Source organism: Polyodon spathula, chromosome 23 (genome assembly GCF_017654505.1).
Source record: "Polyodon spathula isolate WHYD16114869_AA chromosome 23, ASM1765450v1, whole genome shotgun sequence".
In the NCBI taxonomy this organism is placed as follows: domain Eukaryota; kingdom Metazoa; phylum Chordata; class Actinopteri; order Acipenseriformes; family Polyodontidae; genus Polyodon; species Polyodon spathula.
The window spans coordinates 15,041,743-15,067,470 of record NC_054556.1 but is presented as its reverse complement, the minus strand read 5'-3'; the positions used below and the strand labels follow the sequence as shown (position 1 = coordinate 15,067,470).

At 38.8% G+C, this 25,728-nt stretch overlaps 1 protein-coding gene across 10 annotated transcripts in view; it reads right to left on the bottom strand.

Annotated features, from left to right (window-relative positions):
- itpr1b (inositol 1,4,5-trisphosphate receptor, type 1b) overlaps positions 1-25,728 on the bottom strand; it is a 164,437-nt gene that overhangs the window by 45,487 nt on the left and 93,222 nt on the right. For 7 of the 10 annotated variants that reach the window (XM_041225064.1, XM_041225065.1, XM_041225067.1 and 4 more), the window contains 8 exons: positions 13,066-13,249; positions 11,843-12,096; positions 10,389-10,589; positions 9,432-9,542; positions 9,040-9,135; positions 5,977-6,126; positions 5,147-5,254; positions 3,302-3,533 (listed from right to left, as the gene is read on the bottom strand). In XM_041225064.1, coding sequence (XP_041080998.1) covers positions 3,302-3,533; positions 5,147-5,254; positions 5,977-6,126; positions 9,040-9,135; positions 9,432-9,542; positions 10,389-10,589; positions 11,843-12,096; positions 13,066-13,249 — 1,336 coding nt within the window. The remainder of the gene's footprint in view (positions 1-3,301; positions 3,534-5,146; positions 5,255-5,976; positions 6,127-9,039; positions 9,136-9,431; positions 9,543-10,388; positions 10,590-11,842; positions 12,097-13,065; positions 13,250-25,728) is intronic. The other 3 variants (XM_041225066.1, XM_041225074.1, XM_041225073.1) reach the window with 1 other exon arrangement.

The window sequence follows — 25,728 nt, the reverse complement described above, 5'->3', positions numbered from 1 at the left end:
GAATTCAAAAGGGGGACAGGTGATCGTGGTAAAAAGTAGTTTTCATAGAGGGCAGATCTTGTGTATGCGTTGTGGTTGCAATAGCTGAATATATAGTAAAATGATTTGCTGTTGTATTACTCCTTTTGCTCCAGGAGCTTTACATGTACGAAAGACAGACTTAAATATTTACAGTGCGATAAACATTCCACTAACAAAACACTGAGGGAGCGTTGTTCCCACTTTGGTACCAGACCTTACTCAACAGAAAACACTGCAAATACAGGCCTGCTTCCAATATGAAAGAAGGGTCCATGATCAGATTTAAAACATAGTGAGAGGGTGTGGTAGAAACTAAGTTTAAAGTACACAGAGCAAACAAATTGACTTAATATTATCCAATATATTTAGTCTTCACGTCATAGAGCTCATGCAATTCTGAATGGAATTGACCAACTAAAAACTACCAGAAGTTTCATGCAGTACCGATTTTCCTATGACTGGTATGACTTGATTCCTTATTTGCAACCTCTTGAATCTCTTGAATAAGCAGTGTAGCATACTAGCAGAAGGAGTGCTTGATGAGTTTTCTGCATTAACATCTTTAAAACAAATACCAATTTAAAACAAAAAAAAAATCTTATCGTACTGTGTACGTTTCATATGTTTCTCAAAGAACAGATCTAAAAAATGGAAATACATTGGAAAATATTTACTGGAATTAATTTGTCAACACCATGTACTTTAAAATCTACAGTACTTTTACAATTATGCACAAGCAAACTACAATTGTAAACTTGATAACCTACGAGATGACCCAGGAACCAAGACAAACACTTCTTACAAGACTGAGGGACTTTTTGTATGCAGAAGTATTTTTTGTAAAAGGGGAAAGGGTTCATGTCTGTCATTTCAAGCACCTATTTATAAAATTGCCGCCTGCATTCTTTCACAGCCGGCACACTGGAAACGGTTTGTTTGGTGGATGCTATTATGAAAGCAGTCACTGGTTTTTAAAAGGAAAAAGGGGAAATGCAAGAGGGGATTTTCTTAAACACACACATACGGTGATTGTGCTTGACGTTACATCGGAGCGAATGCAAGTGCACTTTTCAGATTGATTCATATAGATAACTCAATCACGTGTCCAAGCATGAGACCACAGAGTGCTATAGTAAAATCCCCCAGCAATAACAGTACTGACTAAAATGAGTCCATTCAGAAAAACCACATCCTTTCAGCTGGTTCACAATAATGAAATACTGCATTCTATGGAAAAAAAATCTTGGTCTACCAACACTTTACAAACACTACGTGAGGTTTGTATAGAATCTCAATACCCTCAAAATCAGAATTCCAAAAGGAACAAGGTTGACTACACTGAAGAATAACGGTCAACTTGATTGGTTTCTTACACCTCATTCTATGCTGTGTGTAGTGTTGCTATACACATACTAGGGGTGTTAACCCATTCTTCTTGAGGGTCAGTCTAATAAAATTTAGATGGCAGTGGATTTGGCATTCTGATCCAAGATTCCCTTGTAATATTCAATTTAATTCAAATTAATTATAAAGCCTTGATCAGACTTCCATTTTATACTAAAAAAGACAACCAAAAAGCTGTTTAATAAATATATTTGGGACTTAAAGCTATAGAACTTTGTCCGCCAACACAAATGTTTGCTACTGATCACCAGAGCAGATGTTTTGTGATCAAACAGATCTCAGATTTCTTGTTCCAAGGTATGTGTGGGAGTAAGCCGTTCCATGATTACAGCCTCCAGTTTTTTTCCTATTGTGACAACTTCGTGCATTCAAAATCTTGGATACTGTCCAACTAGTAAATTTACATGCCTCTGCAACACAAAACTCAATGATGAGTCCTCTATCAAAGTCGCAGACATCTGCTTGCTTATCTATATTTAGAAATACAAAAAAGAAACTTCAATGACAAGCGTGTCGATTAGAAGTATTTCAATGCCTCAAATCCATTTTGAACAGTCAATGAATCTGGATACCCTACTGCCAACTGTCAGAAATGTAAGCATTCATGCATCAGGATGACCTGTGATACCCTGGTACTGTACATGTATACATGGACTTTAATGGTTTGGGTAGAACATGGACAATCTGGAAAGGAAAATAAGTTAGCAATTCACATTAAGACAATTATCCAGAATAAGCAGCAAGCATGGATTAGCTACAAGGCAAGACAGTCAATACACATGATGAAAGCGTGAAGCCAATACTACATTCCACAGTTAAACCCCACCTGCAAAAGTACTAGAATTAAAATACATTTCAACCAGAAGGATGATCAATGTCTATTGTGAGACCTGTGTTTTAGGAAAGACTTATAAAACTAAAATCAGATGTGGTGTTGGTCACTGGCCTTAAAGGATTAATATTCCTTAACTGGGGTCACTAAGAAAATGTGCAGGTTCATTATGCACAGATGTGAATAGGTTTCTTATATGGTAAACTATATGTGGTATCTGGCTGATCAGTGTCAATAAAGGCGGCATGCTTTCTGAATTACAATAACTTCAATAATCTCAAGTGTATTTAATGAAGGTTTCGAGTAAAAATCCTGTAATGTTTTCAAAAACACACAACTATATACTTGCATTAAAGTACGCCTGCATAGACTCAAACATGTATTGCAATTAAAGCAGCACGCAAAAAAAAAAAACTCTCCTGTAAAACAATGTTTAACAGCACCGAAGCAGGACCCAAGTACCAGGATTCAGAAAATGCACAGGCGTTGGTCAAGTACTGAATCAGAATGGAGTACACAATACTTGAGCTACTTTGAATTTCTAACAAACTGGTGTTTGCTCAAATTTATTTTTTTGTTGTATGAAATTAACCCAGAAAACATTGCTTGACATCAAAACAATGCCAATATCTCAAAACCTAACTGCTTCATCCATCATTTTATCATGTTAAAATAATTAACAGTACTTTGCTATTGATTAAATGAGAACTTGAACAACTTGTGACTCGGACAAAAAAAAAAAAAAAACAGGTCTTCGCCACCTACATCTAAAATCAGGCTGGGTGGTTAGTGTTGCTCACCTCAATTGCACGAAGACTCACAACCTGTGAATAACCACCCAACACAAGTAGGAAATAAGCGGCGAGCACGACAACTTATACAAAAGACACCACTCAAGATTGCACATGTGTAGGACCCACTCTTGATGTTAAGAAACATGCAGGGAGAACATAAAACGTACACAAGAGGAACCAGGGGGAATGGTTAGCCGAAAGCGGCAAGCACATAGACCTATACTATTAGAGAGTTACTTGTAAAACGCACAGGGAACCGTGTTTGTGTTACCAACAGCCTCTTGTGTACCTCGCAGCTTCTTCTGCCAGTTCATCTCGTTGAAGAGGTCCTCAGACCTCAGAAAGAAGTCATTGATCTTGCTGCCCTGCTCGTCTCGCTCCGTGCTGTAGTACACACGCAGCTTCGACTCTTTGGTGAGGAACTCGCAGATATTGGGCACCGGGAACACAATCTGCTCCATGGTGCGGTCATGGCGCACAATCTGGAGACAGAAAGTTCCAATGAAAAGTGGGAGAGGGTTGTCTATTGCCCCTTTTATCCCCCTAAGTTGCAAAATATACCCCAAAATGACCTCCTTGTTAAATATATGAACAACATTACAATAATCTAGGATAATTTTCTAGGAATGCAGAACTAGGGGTAGGGATTTTATTACACAGGTGTCCCCGCACCCCACAATGCCTTGCCTAGAAGTAAATAAATCTTAAATGCCTATTGCTATGTCTTAAAAAAAAAAAAAAAAAAAAGCATTAATAGAATACTGAAAATGCAAGTGTTAAGGTTAGGCTGAAATGAAGATAAACATTCTGCCGGCTCTGTATGTATGTTAGGCAAGACAAGATAGGGTCAAATAAATGCATTTTAAATTAACACATTGTCCCATGGTACCCAAAATGTGATCCATTTACTACCTGACTTGTGGGAAACTTGATTTAACCATCAAGACCAAGAATGGCATTGCATTAAATATTGTGCTTCATATAAATGCATCATGGGGAGGTGGGGGATATGACTCAAAGAAATGCATATGTGGTTTAAAAAAAAAAATAAAAAAAAAAAAACAGTAAATTAGCCACAGTGAAAACGCCTTTATACAGTTGCGTTTAACTTGCATGTATTCCTGTTTTAAAACCGTTCCATTTCCTGTGTGATGATCATTGCTACCAATAAGAATACGTTGGATTGTTACCAATAAGATGATTTTAGCAATGTACATATTAAAAGGCGGACGTGCCATTTAATTAACACACTAGTTATAAGAAATAACCGTATACAAGTCATGGCAAACATTTTCCTTTGCTATGTAATGCGCAGCCATTAACACTCATGGTTTTCTTTTGTAGTGTTAAAGTGACAGCAACCATTACAAATGTAACTACCAATAAGAGATATTTGCTGGCTGTATTTTGAAGGCATTTAATGGCCTGCATATGGCCAGAGGTAAATACAATGGACGTGAAACTGTTTTTACTATACAACACTGGTAACTGAATTTAACTGGAGGGAAAAATACAAAAACATTTGTGTAGCAACCGTAAATAAACTGTGGTGTATTAAACTGATCAAAAGGTTGCCTAAATACTACAATTAAGGCAATAGAGAAACTTATCCACTGCATGTTTAAACTTTTCAGGACAGTTCTTTGAATCACCTACTGTAGATCAACTGGACAGATCACGTCTCTGGTCCATTGCTGTGCCAGAGGTTACAAGCATGTGCAGGATAACGTAAAACAAACACTGGTAATGGAGAGGATTGAGAATCACAGAATACAGGACTGCACCAATTAAGACACTAATTCAAAGTTCTCTTTATACTCCGGAAACTTAGTCTCATGACCTCAATATTGCAGCCGTATCTGGTCAGAGGCAATGGTCTCTTGATCTTAAGATGCTTAGGTGAGGGGGCACATTCTTGCACCACATTCACAATCAAAACTTACAGTATACAAATCTCAGTGTCAGGTCTAATGTGAAAGTCACACAATAAGTCAGCCACCTTAAGTCACAGGACAAAGCGTAGGTTAGCATTATATTTTGGCAGATGTGTTTCCTGAATGCTGTCGAGCAGCAACACTGGCTCTACTGTACTTGCCTCTATCTGGGCAGTGTGTTTGGCATAGAATTCTAGAGCTTCATCTCCTTCTCCGTTCTGACCTCCAGGCTTCAGCATGTGCTGGAGCTCCTTATTATGCCGAGCCAGCTGTGGTCAAAAACAAAAAAGCAGTTAAGGTGGAAGAGGGCCCCCCGCCAAAGAGGAGGCACATTCAAACGGAATAATTTTAAACTAAGAATTGCCAAGAGTGTCAAATAAAACGGCAGTGAAATTGAACAGCCGTCATGGAATGTTAGGAAGGGAATCGCAGAATGCAGCCATGCACCAGACCTTAACACCGCTTCTCTAACTCTATATTGATCCTGCTGGGGTGTTCCTCAAAGGCTTAAGCATTGACCCACTTGAAAGATTACTACATATAATACAAACACAGGAAAAGGTCAGCTTTATACTTAACCAAAATAAACCCCAGTGTTTGGTCTTTATCACCTGGAAACCAAAGTCACATGACCACAACATGGCAGCCATCTTCAAACATTCAAATTCTTAATGCTGATCTTTAATGTTAAAAACTTTCAATGTTCTAAACCTTTAATAAAACACTGAAAGGGAAGACTGTCCAAATCACGTTATGTAAAACCACTGCTTACTGTCAAATACAACTTAATTCTCAGAAAAAAGGATTGTACCTTGGAGAGAATCAACCTAACACACCAAATATTTTAATAATCAAAAAAAATAAATATATTTTTGTATATATATCTCAAAACAAGAACAGGCCAAATAAAAGCTCTGTTAAGAGTAAACTACCCTGACAAGCGGGAGTGTTTACTGCCCTGCCAGGTTAACGTCCTGCTGCAGCGCATTACCTGATGTGCCAATATATAAATATTGTGCCCCACGTTCCTGGGAGATGCAGCGTGATCCTCTCCATTGTCATCATCTTTATCATCCTCATCGTCATCACTGTCCTCAAACTCCACCTCTCCTTGGAGGTAAGCCTTCTTTATCACCTCCACCTACAATCCAAAAAACACACTGTTACCCAGCGTGACCAATACACACTACAAAAACTAGCACCGAGGTCAATCCATATCTCAGTGATTAAAAATGAATGTTTTAGCTTATTCAAAATTGGAGAACAAACAAAAAAACCCCATCAAAATGACAGATTAAAAGAAATGAGAACAGAAAAATGTGTTCTTTCAGGATGTAACTTCTGCATTGTTTTCCTTTGAACAAGAGTCGTTTATTTTAGATATTTTCAGTGTTAAGGTGCTTTGACCTAGATCAGCCACTCATTTACTTAAGTTTCAAGCATTTAACAAAAAACCAAAATAACACAAGGGTGAGGAAACAATTGACCTGGCATAACTTCATAAACATATTGTTAACGTCTAAGATTTTGGATCAATTTGCATGTAGTTCCAGACGGATGGGTAAATTCAAAGAAACTGACCTTGGAGTGGGAAGAGCACAGTGAAACCACCTTGGGCAAGATTGCTTAAAACCAGAAGAAACTAAAACTTTGTAGAGGGCGGATTCCACCACACTGACTTGCTCCAGGAAAAAAAAAAAAAAAAAAAAAAACACACACAGCACATCAGCCCTCTCCGGGAAAAAAAAAAGCCTACCAAAAGAGACAGGCCCACTGAGCACTACTTCATGGCAGCTGCTGACTATGAATCACATTCAGATACCATTGAGAAGCTTGTGTGCTTCCCCTCGTCACAAAGCCTGTCAGTAATTTATGTACAGAAGGGATGCAGGGAATAACTTTCACAGTTGTTTGATTCACCCCGGGTACTAGGGTTAGGGTTTATCCACATTGGGTTCATTTGGGGAGGGTTGTTCTGAACGCAGTACACTCTCTTGGGGAAACTAGCCAAACTAAACAATGGCATGTCATATCTGATTTGTAAACATGAAGTCAAAACAGGGGGGTGTACTACATGGTTGACATATCCTGAGGCAAACAAGCTCAGGTATGTCCAATGAAGTAAAAACTGGAATGGGTTAAAAGATGCGTTACAAAAAGATGAAATCAATACCTGAAGACCAATACATTCATGTTTGTTTCAAGTACTTAAAACTTGAATTTTCATCTTACGTGTGTCTAATAAAAGCAAATTCACAGAGTACAAGTGAACCAACAAGCATGTGTATTGGTGCAGCCCTCAAAAAGGGTCCCTTCCTTTGACCCCACCCCGCCCCCACCTTTACAGTTGGATAGGATACAAAAAAACAAACAAAAGGAGAGCGCCCCTTTTTGACTGTACACCCCTGACACTTGTACCATGAAGTCAATTACTTCATTTATCAGTCACTAAAATCAGATAAGAATTTCAAAAAATACTTCAGCTTGAAACATGAATACACTAGACTATATAGGGCAGAATCGATTTCAGGTCATTCAATAGGAGTTTTGTTTCTATCCCGGAAGAGGTGTCATTGCACAACAGTGTGGTAGGAAAGTGACACAGTTGCATGTTCTGTGTGTAAGCCAGCACACTAAAGTAGATCAACATGGCACAAATTGAGATTTTAAGTATTCAAGAACACTAGTAGTCATCGTTTATTTCAGCCAGAGTCATAAGTGTTTTATTTTGGTACAATTTCTTAACATTCAACTAAAATTGAAAAAATATTAAATTGACATTTAAATACAGGAGTGTTGAGAGGAACTGTGTATTTTCATTTTGGATATCTGCTGAAGATTCAGACAAGTATTCAAATATTTGTTAATTTTCAAAAGTTATCAAAGCCATTATATGCAACACTGTATCGAACACTGGCAACTTCACAAGTACAGTACACCGAGATCACTATTTGGCAACCAGTGTTGCGTACACAACCTAATGCTGAAGTTTGACAGCCAGAAGTATAGAGATAGAAATCCCACACAAACAGATATTTCCCCTCGCTAATTTAGAAACTTGCAAAAAATCTAGCAAGGCAAAAGCATGCTGTGATGCGGATTTCTCCTTTCTATCAACTGTAATTTCTGGTGGACATGGCCATGCTAGTTTTTCACTCCTACATAAATATTGCAGCATTATTCCAGATTATGTCATTTCACATGGTGGTCATAGCTTTACCCACAGCTTTGATGACCACAATGAGATTAAATCGACCTGATGGTGTAAAAGGTATTTGACTGCAGAGGTGCCAAAACTATTCCAGACAATGCTTAACGGTCCTATGCAGCATTTTATTTGAGAAACAAAAATTTACACTCACTTGGTGTTGCAATGCAAACTTTTCTAGTATGCTTTTTCAGTGACTACAAAACTGTGTGTTAGCTCATTGTTCACAGCCAATATGTTAAAGGTGTGGGTTCCTAACTAATCTTCACAATATTTACCATTCCACTAATTGCTTTACTAAGCAGTGTAGAGCTTGGACTGTCTGGAGAGATTTGGCAACAAGACACATTTTTAAAAGTGGAGACTAAAGATATTTACAATACCCGTCATCTGAACCTCCTTTATAGAAGAAAAAACACACATATGATTCTTAATCCATATACGTACACAAAAGCAAGCACTGGAGGCAACACTAAAAACATTGCTTTAAGCCAACATACTGCCAATAACTTAACTCACATTTCTAAACTCTTTTGAAATATTGTGGAAATGCACACATTTTCCAACTGCCTTTGGGCATTACTCCACATCACAAAACCACCATGCACAATAGTGCACAGCCGGCAGTCTCCGACAGAGGATCACGACTAAATGGCAGACAGGGCAGCCAAAATTCACGTCAAGCTGCAAGTCAAAACTCACGTTATTCTCTGCCACTGTTCCCAACAGTAACTAGAGTAATTTTCTTTTCACCTCAAGAGAACTAAATTTACAAACAGTAAAAACCCCATACCAGACACAAAACAAAAAAAGCCACACAGTTCCACAACACTCAAATTGTCTTACCAATTCCTTGGGCCTCATGTTGTAAAGTATTCTTTCAGCGTTCTCACTGTCATGTCTGCTTTCCATGATCGCCAGCAGCAGTTTGGAGGCATTGTTCTGGAACAGGACAGAGAAGGGTTACTGACACAGACAGATTTCACAAACATTTACAATCTAAGTGTAATTGTTTTACAAAATGTACCAAATGTATCCAAGTGCCTGTTGCTTTCAACAGTAATACTCTGATTTAAAAGCTACTAAAGACTTTGTGTGGATGGGGTTTTGTATTGTCGTGTAATGCTGAAAGCGTTACTCAATTTAACATCCTACTTTTATTAAGCCATGTGAAAATTCCCTGCTGGGTTTAGCTTTAGTCTTGTGTGATGTGCACATCATGCAGCTGAAACACTAACCTTCAGCTCCAGTACCAGATCCATTCTCTTTTTCCCCAGAGGATTGATATCATTGAGAATCAGGGCAATAATGATGTCAATCCCATTGGACTCATGAGTAGCGATGCAGTTCTGAAGAACAAACAACACTGTTACACTCACGATTATATACAACAGAACGGGGAAAACAAAGCTCCTCTACTGAAGACAAGGGTGGCTGACAGATCAAAGAAATAAACGACATGTAATACTGTAACTAGTGTGCAAAAGCTTAACCCCTCTCAGTTTCCATTTCCCCATAAAAACAATCCCATTACAGTATCTGAAAGACATTTAGATGTAAAATCAGCCAAACTCTAGTTTTGAACAGGTCTCTCAATCTGGTAAAGTGATTTTGACAGAGCTGCTTCTACTTTGTGGATGCAAGAACAGAGCGTGCTAACTAACACTTAAATAAAACTGGTGCTTTTTTTTTTGGGGGGGGGGGGGGGGGAATTAAAAAAATAGACTGCTCTTCCAGCTACACTTGCTTCCCGTGTCTGATACAGACAGATATTTCACCGGTCTGTCTGCTGTTTGTAACTCATATGGCTTTTCCAGTGAACCCATTTTTTGGGTTGATGGCAGGCTAAGAGAATTGGAACAAATATGCATTCACTTTCTCCTGGGCACCCAGCAGGTATACAAAATCTCAAAGAAAAGAAAAATCACTTTAGACCTTTATTATAAAGAGATTTCAACGGACCGATTTTTCCCCCTCTTCACCAGCTTCAACAGTACCAAAGTCTCCTGAATCATCATGAACAGCTGAAGACCAGCAAACCAGCAGCTCCGACCAGCATGCACCAGTCACTGCGGACTGCCGATTCTTTGAACTGCAATGTTCAGACTACATCCTACTACAAATCACAGTAAGAGTTGAATTCCTGTAAATGAGGCCCATTCCCCATGTGTTCCCTCTAGCCTCGCACTCGGTACCTGGTTCTCATGACAGGGGCCCTGGCAGTACTCTGTCAGGCTCTCCAGGGTCTGATTGATGAGTGCCACGTTCTTCTCGTTGATGTACAGTCCCAGCAAACCCAGACCGCCGGTGGTGCTGCCGCAGATACAGTCCAGGAACTGCAGGGTCTCGCACACTAGGTTGTAGTTGGCTTTGTTGTTTTGGCATCGCAAAAAAATCTAAAACATTAAAAGAATTCATATCTAAAAAAGTGCTTATACCATAGGGCAGAAAGGCAAATGATTGTAACATTTAAAAATGTAAATCTGATTAACCAAAACGAGATCTGTGCAATAGGTTTTCATGTAATTTGAAATTCAGTGAACATTTCAAAAACGTCCTTCTAAAATACTGAAAAAGCAAGAACACTGTGCAAGTATAGCCACAGTACAACAATCCAGGGTGTTTATAATGCAACTGGTCAACACATTTTATAAAAGAGACCAACTGTGTAGAACGTGCTGCATTCTGCCGCTTCAGTCAGAAATGGAGTATAGACCTAGCTAACTGCTGTATTTTATAAGGCAATAGAGTTTCCAGTAGTAAGAGTATTTGGATGAGAATCATTAGGGTGTTGCTGACCTCACTGGGTTTGCTAGAGTATGAATGCAAAATGTAAACCATAGCTTGTGCTTACTCACACTTTCCACGTCAAACTAGTTGATCTAAAAACACTTTTTTCTTCCCGAAACAAAATTGTTAGTAAGTAAAAATTGTTACTCTGGTTTTCTAGTACAGTCTACATGAAATAGTATCTAAAACAGTACATTAGATGTAAATAAATAAGTACTGCATATGGGAGCTAGTTATCACTGTGGATGCGAACAAATAAATATTTGCACAGAGCTGCTTCCGATATATAAGCTGACACACTAACAGTCAGGTGGCAGATGCGTGATTTATCAACCATGCCTCAACCCAGTTAAGTCACAGGTGCATTGTTTATTATGTTCCAGTATCAGGGAATCCAAATGGATCACATCAGTGTAATCCTGGGATAACTACTGATAGACATTTGGTTCAATCCAGGGTGACTCCCGCACTAAACAAATACATCTGTGGCTTGGGCAGGTACAGGTGGATTTGACTATGGCGACTTTTTTAATATTATATATTATAATATATATATATATATATATATATATATATATATATATATATATATATATATATATATATATATATATATATACTATATATATTTTATATAATATAAGTGCTCGCACAAATAGATACTATATAATAACTAAATAAAATCATTCACTGCTTTTCCACAGCTCATGTGTTGACTGGCTAAGCAGCATGGCTTTTTGATCTATGGCATCCATTGATCAGAGACGGGAAGACATCACATGGCAAGTAAAAATAAAGTTTGATGCTACAAGTGACAGACTGCCTCGTTTAACACCATGTCCCGTCCAGCCCGACTAACCTGCAGGTCTCGGTTATGGTTCTCGCACAGCAGCTGCAGGAACCTCAGGATGGGCTGCATGATGGCGATGATGGCACTCATCTCCCACTCATCTTTATTCTTGTCTCCAGAGCTGGGCTGCCCTTCTCCGGATGCAAAGTGCTCCTCATGGTCGGCATCCCGACGGTAAGAGCTGAAGGCTTTCTTTGTCACCGAAGACGCTTCCAACAACTGCTCTCGCACTTCTTCAGTTATTTTTTCCATGGACTCTTTGGCTTAAGTAAAAAAAGAAAAATGAAAAAAAAAAACACCACAAAACTCTTTACAATAGGTGAAACTATGATAATCAAGTTTATATTAGCAACATAGTCCTGTGCAAAAAGATTAAAAGATAGTATACTAATTACAGTACAGCTTCTGAAAAATCTTATAGCTATCGAAAAACTGAAATTCTACTCTAAATCCAGGCAACATTAAAACAAGCAACTTAGAGTCAGCCTCAATTCAATGGTCAACCATACAGAACCAATTTAGAAAGTCCAATTACATTCCCTCGCCACAGCAATTCCCCACAACAGCTCAGGAGAACTGAAGGTCAAAGATCATCCAATCCCACAACCAAGCCAATTGCCTCTACACCCAGGAACTCGAGAGCAGATGTCGGCGAGCGATCAGCCTTCAGAGGACAATGGCCTGCAGGTGTCTGCCTGAGCTCACCAGGCTTCCTGGCCAGTAGGGTCTCCTGTAGCGCAGCCCAACGAGAGGACTAGAGCTTTGCCCTAAGGTCGGTCCTGCGCATGCAGCTTCCAAGTACGTCATTAGGGGCGTTACACCCCAATCACAGGACTTGTCACAACCACAACCTGCACTCCCCTGACAAACTCACCCTGCACACCACACCGTTGTGCTTTTACCAGGTAAAGCACCAAATCTAAAGTGCATCAGCGCCAATTTAAAACACATCTTAAGTCAATTACATTTTACACCACTTGCGCTTTATTACTGTCCCCTTATTATGCTTGTTAATCATACCAAGTAATCACAGTAAGTACTCTGACCAGAGAACAGAAGCTGCTCTTCCCTTCTACAGTAGTTGTCAGCAGGAGATACGTAACATCGGCTAGATCAAAGTGTCCTTACTTGAATAAGTTTGCGTTTGTTTTTTCTGGCAATGCAATACAGTACAATACCATACCTGTGTACTAGAGGTTGCTGATCAGGGTCTCCACACTCAAGCCCCTTACCTTTTTTTCGCACGGGAATGTCCCTGTCCGAGGAGTCGTCATCTTTCTTCTTGTTGCCCAGGTCGCTGGTGTTCACCGTGACGGTAGCTTTAATCTCCTGCTGGGCTAACTTCATGCGGTCGTAAAACACTTTGAAAAACTTCTCAGACTTCTTATCCTCCGTGAGACGGCAGTAGAAAGAATGCTGTTGATGAAGAAAAACAACGATCAGATCAGTGGGGGGGATGACAAGCACCACACAACATGAGTTAACATGAAAAAGTAGGATTACCATGACCAGTAACCCACATAGCAAAATGCATACTTGAGACAGACTGCAAACACCTACTACAGACTGAGAAATGTTTTCATATTAAGACTACACTATCCTTCAACTGGTAGTTTTGATCTGTTCTCTAGATGCCTGTCAGTCTCCATACTTATCAGTAAAGCTGTTCTTTAGATTCATGCATAATTAAAAATGAAGTGCGACAGACTGTTGGAAAGACAGCCTTGATACACCCTGTCAATATTCTGCTTCAGCTAAAGGTGGTTCTTAAATAGAACATACGTTTGCAGACTATTAATGGGACCCAAGCTAACAGCTTTATTGCAATGCAGTCTTCATGCACAGAATAAGGGATAGCTTGCAGTGAATTCTGTGTGTATGTGTTCGTGCATCTTTTACTATATAACAAAGAATTGCTAAAGTAGAATATTACCATTTGTCTTCAATTTTGTCATTCCCACTTGTATTCATGTATAAAAGATCTTTTCATCTGCTGCAGGTTTGTTTGTAGAGGGAACAGACAAGCTGCCTGAATTATACTGGTGGAAAACAAAAATCCTGCACTACAGCCAGCTGCCTGCACTGCAGAGTGTGATCAGCTAGTATCGAGGACAGTTTCAAAACCGGATTACATAAACTGAACCTCTCTGCGTTGTAGCCGCTTCTCCAGCAAAACGAGCACACGAAGCACCTGAAGCCTGAATTGGAAACCACCTCAATACAAAAGCATTACAGTATGGACGCAAAACAGAACAAGCTTTCTTAAAAGAAAATCACGTTTATAAACATCCGATACTTGATTTGTGAACGTACTGTTTTCTAACAGTTTGCTGTTACTGCACTATATTTTAAAACTATTGTTTCACAATATTGGTTATATGTAAATGTATTGAAATTGCGACCACACATCAATGCGTTACTGAACAAGGTTAAAAGAAAGGCCTGAATTTGAATTCTTTACCTTTCAGACAGTGTCAATCTCACCAAGTCATTTTACCATGCCTTTGGGACAAAGTGCTCAACTGGCTGCAAAGCATGTTGGGTATCAGAAAATAGTTATAAAAATAAAGAAAATATACACTCCAGGTGAAAATATATTTTAAAAATAACTGACTTGATTAGTTCTTGATCTTTTAATATAAATACATGTTTGCTATATTTTCTTTCAATATTTTCTTGTAAAAACAAAATGAAAAGTGCACAACAGATAAGAGTAATAGTTTAGTTACTCATACTGAAAAATCAGATCAAACTTAAAACAGGAGAATGGCAACTTTGCATAACCAGGATGCAAACCTGTGCTGCCTCTCCCAGCACACCATGTGGTAGTGCCTTAACCAGTGGAGCTACTTTCAAGCACATCCGAGTTATATTTAAAACAATCATAAGAGGCAGGTCATACTTGAAGCCATCAATAAATCACCTCATAAGTAAGTTTAAAATACAAGGCAGGAGGTGGGGAGGGTGTCAAACCTGCCCGAGCAGAATTTATATTCCTATTCAGAGCAACTATGGATTACAATTGCAGTCTCAAATGTCATGCGTTACAGGGCAGTGCTGTATCTGTGCGAGACACACTGCCGTTACAGATTGTGAACCCTGCTGGTAATAAAAAGGTTAGCAACTCCACGAGAGTCGGGCTGGTATGCACAACAAGTTACAGTCTAAGACACTCGCTTGGGTCGTTGGGAGCATTCATGCAGTCTATACTGTTACAAAAACCTACATTGCCTTCATACACTACATATGTTCCTTACATACAGCACTCTGCTGCAGAGACGCAAGCTGGGATTCCAATAAGACTGAACTGCACACAGTTTCCTACAAGAAACCATCAATGTGATGCAAATCTGACCTTAACATGGATAGATTGCAAGCCACACTGAGCTGTAGCCAGTTTAGGGATTAAGCAGAATATGTGAAAAAAGAAACGACCCAGGGCCCGAATATCTATTATGGATATCTGTTTCTGAATTTAATCATTCAAGTCCAACACAAAAACATTCAGTTTTACACCCAAATAAAACTCATGGGTTGTCTGCAACATTCTTTCACATAGCTTTCTGTGTCCTCTTCGAACACAAGTTTACTCAGTAAAAAGATCTGAAACAAAGCAGCCAATCCATTCAAAACAGCAAAGTGAATAAGTGTCACTTTCACTGTAGAACCATTAATACAATTTTTACATTGCTTTTAAAATAGGATCATAACAATAGCATTAGGAAGTAAGCATGACTTGATAGTACTTCAATCATGTTCAGCGTTTAAGAACGAAAGGCTAACGTTAATGATAGTGACATGTATGACCTTGATTGCATGTTTCAGTTTTAGATGTTGTAAACAAATCAAAATTGTGCCCAACTAGCTTCACCCAGCCTTTCACTGGGAAGTAGTCTGCGAATGTGAATTGCCTGCATAATAAAAACACACACCAAAAAAGCAAATTTTACTGTACACCCAAATGTAACTTGAATATCCCGACTGCTCTCCAGTATGTTTTGGGCACACTTATTAGGCAGATATGCTTTTGGACTGCTTAAGGTAAGAAAGCGAATGAGTGCAGGATAAAAAATATTTATATAAAAAAATGAAGTCTGCTGGACTACAGCTAAATGCAATCCGAAACGTCTATCTGAGGATAGGCGTAGGCTATATGACATAAGTTTGGTGAGAACTGGTGCAAAATTAAGGTAGTTCTCGTGTTCACCCGATAGCGAGACAGACAGACAAAAGTCAGTATATAGATGTAAATGTCCCCTTTTTCTGAATGGGGACATTAAAATGCGAATGAGGACAAAAACTGTCTGAAGCTCTTCCAACACTAAGTAACTTTACAGAAAGACTAAGCCTAGGATAATTGTTTAAATAGGTTCAGGGTTTTCTAAAGAAAAATAATTCAATATACTAAAACGCATGTATATGCCCATTTTATTTGGTTTACTGGTTTGCAATTTCAGAGTTATCTTTCCTATACAACTAGTCAGCAGTACAAAGGGGATATTTCCGAGACCTTTCTTAAAAGGTTAAATATGGAAATTGAAATTACTTTCAAGTTAGCAAGGCTTTTGGCTTTGAAAAACTCTGCACACTTTTCTCTCCAAAACATCCATGAGTCAGCGCAGACTGAAAGGGCAAACCACTAGACAAGGTGCCGTTTCAAGTGTCATGTTCATAAACAATGAGGTGGCGATGAGACAGACTCAGCATCTTCCAGGTCTCTGATTCACACCAAGCACCCACTCAACTGGGTCAGTTGAAGGAGGGAAGGACTTGACATCAGCCATTTCTTTCTGTGCGATGTATAGTCCACAACAAGTGAGTAGGCGTGGGTGTAGGGCTCTTTGCACTTGAGGCCCAGGCTTTCCGGCCCTTCATTCTTACCTATTTTTCACATGATTAACAGTCTATAAAAATTCACAAATTTACAGGCAGGCACATTCTCATCGAGATACTTACTGAAACTTGAGTGGTAAGGCAATGATCTTCAACCTGGTTTTAATGTTTACAAGTGAGCCACACTAAAATATAGTGACTAACTAGCGTGCTTGCTGTAAGTTTGTTTATCTTCTTACTAGCTATATGGAAATACATTTCATTGGAACGCCCACATGCATCTGATAAAACACTTTGGCCTAAATGTTCCCCTCTGGCCAAAATCACAGGCAAATTGCCCCATTCAATAGTAAATGTACCAGTATTACATTGGCAATTTACCCACAGTGGGGGAAAAAAACAGGCGCTTTGCGTTTCAGATTAACTGATTTCACATTTAAAAAAAAAAAAAAAAAAAAAAAAAAAAAAACAGAAGCAGGGGAATTGTCCTGAAATTCATGTTGACAGGATCCAGATTTAATTTAGCTAAGAGGTTTAACTGGTTAAAAATAGCATTACATAATAATAATAGTAAATTAATCCTGCCTAAATAAAACTGAACTGAGAATCTCCCTCTCAAATGCTTCTTTGAAGGTTGAAGACTTCCTCATATAAAATGAGCCACTATGTATATGAATCTACACAAAGTGTTTTCCTACTGTTTCAGTGCCATTACATCTCTAGAACATCATTTTACTTTTATAAATCTGTAAAGATCTGGTTCTCTGTTAGTTATTTATTTAAATGGGATTGTATGCCCATTTTAATGCAGTGCCGATGGCTAGAGTAATGAAATGAAGAGATAGTGCCCATCGAAGGCCCTACTGCTAGCTGATGACCGCAATGGGAGTTTTGTCCCATTCACAGAGGGTAAATCATTTCTTTTGCGTTGATCGGTATTTAAATAATAAATACCAATTAATCCAGTTTTTAAAATGCGTTTTCCTTTGTCTGGTAACCTTCCACTGAAATAGAGACTTGAGAAACAGCATTTTCCACGTCACTGTTGCTTTAAGGTGATGTGGACAATTAGTTAACAGAGTCTGTGGAATCTGAACTGCTGCTTGTTGCGAGATACTCCCAGATTTCAGATCTGCAGCAGCAAATCGGGCGCTAACCTTAGCCGATGTGCAATACTGATAGCAGAGTTGCACTTGAATCCAACAGGCCTATAAAAAGCTAGAAAACTTGTGCACTTGAATCCCAGCTGATGCTACATTGAGACTTTACCATTGGTTAGAAGCTTGCTAAAGCTGGAATCTGATTGGCCAACAGTACATAGCTTTCTAATATTAAAATTACTAATACCAAATTATTATTTTGTCACTCGCACACACAATTCTAAGTTAACTTGAATCTACTCACCACATAGCCAAATTGAAACACGCTCTGCAAAGTCTTTTTCTTATTGGCGTGTTAAGTTCTCCAGGCATAAAAACATCCAAGACACAAATTTAGCACCTGCTAAAAATATGGCTTGTGTTGAGAAGGTTTGGAAAAATTATAAAAATTATTATGTTTGTTTACGATACATGAGATTCACTGTATTACTATGCAACAAGGTCTGTGTGGAAGAGATACAGGGAGACATGGGAGGGATGCCAATGGAAAAACCTAGAAGGCAAAAAAAAGTTAGACTGCTCACATCAGCCTCTCTCCTTTCACTCCCCGATCAGCTTACACACATACCAGAGATCACTGCCTTCAAAAGTACACATGCAACAGGCTTAACACATGACCTGCATAACAAACTGCAAAACGTCTGGACAAGATTCTGGTTTTACTGCGGTTTAAAATACATACATCTAATTAGACAGGGTGCATCAGGATGCATAACTGCTGAACTGCTCACACATACAGACTCTATACCATATACTGTACACCAGCTGAGGAATTTAAAAATGTGAAATATCCCACAGGCTTGACATGAGGTTACAGCTATGTTGTGATTGGCGTCTCCAATTGCAACAAGCAACAGGATTTTCATGAGAATTTGGTCACATTTTTTCTCAATGTAACGAAGTACACGCCAGTCTGTTGTCGACAGATAAATGGCTGTGGAAGAGTGGATCAAACAACTTGAATTATATATTTTACAATGCAGGTAGCCTTGTGTGACATGCAATGAAAAAGATGCTTGTTCTAAATCCATAAAAAAAAAAACCACACATTTTCCTTTTCAGGAGAAAATTCACAATTCAACATCAATGTATACACTAAATTAGAGCATAATACTGCACTCTGTACAACATATTCAAATATTGATGAAACGGATACCTAATTTGGGCAGAAAGAGAAGTTCTGAATCACGTATTATATAATGAATTTAAATGCAATAGAGGGAGAAGAATACAAAGCCGGCATATCCAAATGTACTTCCTGAAGGGAGGCGTGAAAGGGGGGGTGAAATATTATGAATGATATGTCCCCTGATTCCACCTACAAAGGCCGTCCGCCCACGACTGCCAACTTCATTTGCTGCTGCTTTTCAAAACAAGCTGGCTAATACATGCTATGAAAGGACAGAGAAGACCCTCCGAGCTCATTAAATCCTCCCTCAGCCACGCTTCTCTGCCTGCAGCGAATGAACAAGCAGGATATAAATAGATGTTATGTAACAACTCTTTGTTGATGCCAAGCACTGGGACTGAAGGGGGTTAAAAAAATAAATAAATAAATGCAGCATGACTTTTTTTTTTTTTTTAATAGTCTGCCTCCACCAGCCTGTGGAAAACATTTTTCCATGGTGGGATCATCTCAAAAGCACAAAGGGATTTGCACATTGCCACACTACAAAGCTCCAGGAACAAGACTCCCTCCCAATATTTAATCAGAAAAAATAAAAAGTATTTCTTGACCACTCAATCATTATAAACCAGGGCATCTGCAGTGTGATTCGTATTAGGTTGTCTGAAGGCAGAACATGTCAGCGAGCAGACAGCAGCCCCCGACTCGATACATCAGTCACAAACTCCGAGATAAGCTGCCAAAGACAGAACCAATAAAAAAAAATGCTTGTGCTGGCATTTCATTGGAAACTGCACCTTTACAGGCCTCCAGATGGAACATTTATATACATTTCTCCAAGAGGCTGCAGTCTATCTGGAAGGGAAAGGAATGATTAAAAACCTTCCTATTCCACTGAACTGCCATAAACAAGGTTATAAAATACACAGTAGGGCACGGCTAAAATTGGCACTTAAATCTCCCCGTAAATGTATTCATGCATTCATGTTAGACAGCTGTTGTCTCAATAGTAAATAAACATTTATATAGGGCAACATCGGTACACGATACCTTTTAAAAACTAGTGTTGCAGCCAAGTTAAGATACTGGATTTTAACAAGTTACTTTTGTTCTGGATTTATATTTGGATCTGGGTGACACAAAAACAACCCAATATGAACTCGTGCACACTGCAGAAGAGCAAAGTGGTTGCCAAGATAGTCTTTAGTAATTCAGCCAATCAAATCAGCACAAAGAAAAAGCAGGTCAGTGCTGTGCAGGGACTCATTTCTTGTATAAATATGTCAGTGCAGAGGCCTACTCAGGATCTTAAACCCAGTGCCAAGGGATTTCCAAAGCAGGGTTTCTCAAAATCAGACAAGCAGTTCCCAGTCTCATATTAGAAAGACATACAAATAAATCAGAAATCCTTCAAAATTACCTCAAATACATCATCTAAGCTGTGACTGGAACTGGAGGGTTAACGGAGTTACAGAAAAGTACTGTACACTTATGCTTGAGTGTGCACAATGTTCCCGGAAAACAGCTATGACATATCAAAATATGTAGGGCTTAGACCACATGGGGGTTCACACCCCGACACTTGAAATGCCAGCAAGTTAAAACCCAACTCTACAAACGAGGGTATAAAACAATTAGAAGTACAGTCCAGTACCTATTTGTATGGAATGGAACGTCTTTGACAAGCTAAACTGCACTGCTGGTGTCCTTTTCTATGATTTCATGAAACCCCTTGTTGCGACAGCTGTTCAGAGTGCGAGGTGGATTTTATGCAAGTAGCTCAGGTTTCCGAGAGACGTAAACACACACACACTGAGGGAGCTGTGTGTGCAGGGGATCATTTCGATCAGATTGTCATCAGCCTGGAGAATCAGGTGCTGGAGATTTTTTTTTTTTCTCTCTCGTTCTCAGACTGGCCCCAAGCCTTCACAGTTTAAAATTACAATGTCCACGGTCCAATGAAGAAATTAAAATGAATGCTAACCAAGGCTTTAAAATCATTATCACTGGTTACACCTCTCTGGAGTTGAAGATATTTACCATTTTATAAAGTGCATTTTATTTAAGTTGCAAGGGCTGGTTTCAATAACTCTTCAGAGACTACCATTAGGATGTAAAGTACTGGCGATTGTAACATTAGTAGGACAACATTAGTGCCAACCAGGTGTCTGTGAAACCAACTATAGCACTCCAAACATAAAAAAGCACCCTATAGCACATGAGTATTAGGTTTCTGGGTGAAACCATTTAAAACATTTTTAATCTGCACAATTCAAATAAAAAAATAAAAAATAGGCATATCCCTAATCTTTGACATGCTATAAAAACACACACACTGACAGACTCGTAGCATTACACCGTGTAACAATTTTTTTTTTTTTTTTTTTGTTCCTGGGTAGTAAGTGTTATTTCCTAATTGCTTATGCCTCAAAAGTATAGAAAATGGCTATTATTCCCCACAAACTTTGCTTTTGTGACCAGGACAGGTAAATTTCAAAATATCACTATTTCCAATGGGAAAACGGGCAAATGCACAGATTGGATCGCAAGTGTCAAAAGCAAAGGCGCGGGCAAATGTTGTACTTAGTACTTAGTATTAATTGTACATAATATGATTTTTGATTATGTTTTTACTTGTACAATTAAACCTAGTATACAAAAAAAGACTGATGCACTTGCTTTTCTGTGGGTACACGGCACCAGAAAAAGGTAACCTTTTTACCACTATAAAACTTTAAATGGTCCGGATAATGTTACCCTTTTTTGACCGAAATCTCAAAAAACTACTCACTTCTAAATCTTTTGTAGTCATCTTTGTATTACTTTAGTATAAATACATGTTAATTTGGGTTCATATGTTGTTTTTTTCTGACTGTGAACGAAGACACAAAAGCGCCTGTTTTCTCATTGGAAATAGTGATATTTTGAAATTTACCTGTCACAAAAGCAGTTTGCGGGGAATAGCCATTTTCTATACTTTTGAGGCATAAGCAATTAGGAAATAACACTTACCACCCAGGAACAAAAATTGTGTTACGTAGTGTTATCATTGATCTCACATCAAGAGGATGCCAAGATATATTAACTTAGCTAATTAGCTAATACGGGGTCAATACCACCATTTATTTTTTCAGATTTCAAGGAGACTCGAGTGGGAATAGTTCACTTGTGTTGAGTTTGAGTAGGTCAGCCAAGCTATAACCAAGTGCTTCAGCCAGTAAAAAAAAAAAATAAATAAAAATCCAGGAAACAGGTTGTTGGTGGGTTGGCTTTCCTGGACTCTAAGACCAAATGCAGGTGGAGTTGAATGCCGTGCCATCTGAGAATGCAATGGTCTCTGCACTGATGCATCAATGCCAACAGAAGGCACACTCAAAGAGGTGACTTTCCATTAGTCAGTGGCCATTATCCTTGAGTCTCAAGGGAACTAAGAATAGTAGTATCCAGAGACACTGGCATTATCCACTTAGCCATAATTTGTAATCATTAAACTTTTGTATAATAAACCATTCATGGCACAGATTTATTTGCATTTCTTCCAGATTTTTCAATGCCAAACTAGACATGTTGCGAAGCGTACATACACTTTACAAATGGAAGAGCTTCTTAGGGAAAGTTTCCTCCTGGAATTATGCTGACTTTGGTCTAAATGTAAACCGCAATCAGTGGGGGCGGGTTCAGAGATTTCAAATGTGTTTTTCACTTCATAAAAACTAAGCTGGAATGAGGTATCAAATACAGACAAAAGTGCCATTCATTAAGCGCTGGTTATCTGCAACATTAAACCTTGTTCAAACACGACTTTGGCAAGATTTCATCCCCATCAGCGTGATGCCCTACATGCAGATTTCAAAACCGTAGTCAAAAGAACAATAAGTAAGAAACTTGGCAGTGTTTCTCTACACTGAAGTACTGCACTGAATGCGAAAATGTTTTAAGCCAGTTAGTATCCCTAATGGCCATATAAAAGACAAGCATAACATTAGTGTCTGACTTTATAAAACACGGCATACAAATCAAATCACCTCTAAAAATGTGAGGGCGAAACATCTTTTGGCTGTTTGGCAAAAGCGGGGACTTCAAAATGAGGGATCTTGGTTTTTGTTTTTTGAGGAGTGCACAAAATACTGTAATTAACCACTCCCCTTTTAGAGTAAATGTTAGAGTACTTATTCGAGCGAAATGTTTCTTAAAAAAAAAAAGACAGTAAAGGTTTTGCTGCTTAATGCAATATCGAATGTGTTTGTAGTTTGAACAGCTGAAAGGTAGCAGGATGTGTAACCAACATGTAACACCCGCCTTGTTGGTCTTGCAGCTAATCAGAAAGAGATAGGAATTCACCCGTCCTTACTGGAAAACTGTACACAGTGGAAAATTTAAAAAGTACTTAATTTGCAATCCTGATTCTATGAACTTTGAGATTCTACCTGAAAGATAAATGCACAAGGGGATTCATAATTTGTGCAACATTGTTGTTTTGCATGGTTTTCAATTCTACCAGAATTAAAGAACAACCCTCTAGTGGCCAAACAATACACCAGTGTCTGACATTTTCCCTTTGCACAACTTCCTCCACATATCCTCCAGTTATCACTGCAGCAATGTGTGAATCATGAATCACTATTACGTATTACGCTGACAACTAACAATGCTATACCACACCTGAACCTCTTTGGCTGCAATTAAAGAGATTGTGTTTTTTGGCTCAAAGTTTAACAATCCTGCACGAGCGACTCCCTCACATGACTGTTGCTGTTCTACCGGACAACCTGTGTTCCTGAAGCTGAGATTTTCAGGTTTACAGTGTAGTGTACGAGAGGAGAGTGGAACACCTTGATAAAAGGCTCATTCTAGAGAAGCTGGTTTTTATTATACATTTTCATTGTACCATTAATGTATTTCAGCAACTAGTACACAATTTAGGATTTATTAAAATAAATATTGTAAAGGACAACACCGGATAATAGTTCTTTACAAATAGATGGGGAACTTAGATGAAATGAATTCTGCCGCACACTGATACTTCCCAAACGGGACAGGAATGATCAGTTTAATCCCGAGGTCTGTGATCCCAAAAGTTACCACTGCATGTTATTACATTGAAAATGGAATTAAAGATAGTACCATACTAGCTAGCACACTTTAGTTCAAATATCCATACTAAATGCAAGTGTATATTGCAATTGATCCACAATGGTTTGGGTTAGACCACAATGCTGAAGATATCTTTTAAAAATTAAAATTAATACCCATCAGTGGCATCACCACCCAGTTATCTGAAAGCATGAGAAGCATTTTTGTGTGTTTGTGGGCAAGACTGGTAAGCCAGAGGAAGTATGGCAATAAAAAGGCATTTGGTTCTCAAGGACAGAAACCAGGAACTAAGCAGAAAAAAAAAACAATTTTAAAAACACCAACTAAATAACCTACTGTGGCTGTCATTTCTTGATCTTGAAGCACTGTCCTTTACAAAAGATCCATTCCAATATGTCCACATGTGTTATACAACATGGCACACCAAAACCCAACACAGTGCATTCTAACTAGAGTTCAACACAGTGACACCGTCAGAACCCACCCCGTTACCATTAGCGAGTTTCAAGATTAAGGCTACAAGGACTGTAGGAACCAGATTGGTGGAGACAATCAAAATTAGAACTGTGAAACACAATAACACCTATTTTAACTTTCATGAAACCCTGACACATACATACACGTCAAGTATGCCCTTATACAAGTTTCCCCATCGTAAAATAACAGCAAAGTGTAATAAAGCAAAAAGAAAGCATGGGTAAGCATTGTAAAGCACAAAGAGGAATGATAAAGCATATTAAAAAGCATGGTCATCCATTATAAAACTTTAATAAAATGAATAGTATAAAACCATGGGAAAGCATGTGGTAAAACTACCAGTTACGGTGCTTTGGCATGGTAACCTTTTAGGGTGGGCTTGCATCATTAAATGAAAATAATGTCTTTGCTCCCTATGAAAGCTATTCTGACCTCTGCAGTAAGGACTCTCCAGCTTGCAGATCTGCAATGGAATACCCCCTCAGTTTACAGGAATCTAAATTCATCCGATACATTTCTGGTCCACTTCCAAAACACCCTGCCAAGCCCAGTGCTTCTCCGACTGCATCGACTGTTCTGGAAACCAGAGCTCATCTACGTGTCTGTCTGAAGACTGAACATTTGCGAGCATGAGTTCTATATGAGCAGGTGGTCATATTCACTGATCCTCCTGACATTCACTGGGAAGTAAATCAGAGTAGGTTGGAAGTGTAGGTAATGACTCGTCTAGTAAATACTATTGGATGTCATACAAAATGAGGAGCTTCCAGATTTAAATCCTGGTTGTGCCAAGTTGTCCTTGCAAACACATTCAAAAACCACAGCATTTTGTTTTCAGTATTGCAGTTGGGCCAACAGAACATCACCTTGTTTGAACATTTACTTTGAAAACACACAACTTTAGGGCTGGTTTGCCTTCTTTGGGGGAGAGTAAAGGGCAGTGTTGTGCGATTAAATCATCCGAGTTACAGATTTGGTCTCCGGTCGGTGAGACAAGATTAAAAGCTCTAAAAACAATGAATGCAGATGGGCCTGGCTCTTCCATTGTGGTCAAGACAATCTTGTGGTGCACGGAGTATTCTGTTCACACCCAGCCTGCGCCACACACTCAACCAGCTCTAAAGTTAAATGTGTGGAAATATATAGGTTTGCTTTATATAGGGTTTGTTTCAGTCACAAAGTCAGTGGAATGCACGCAGTTAAAC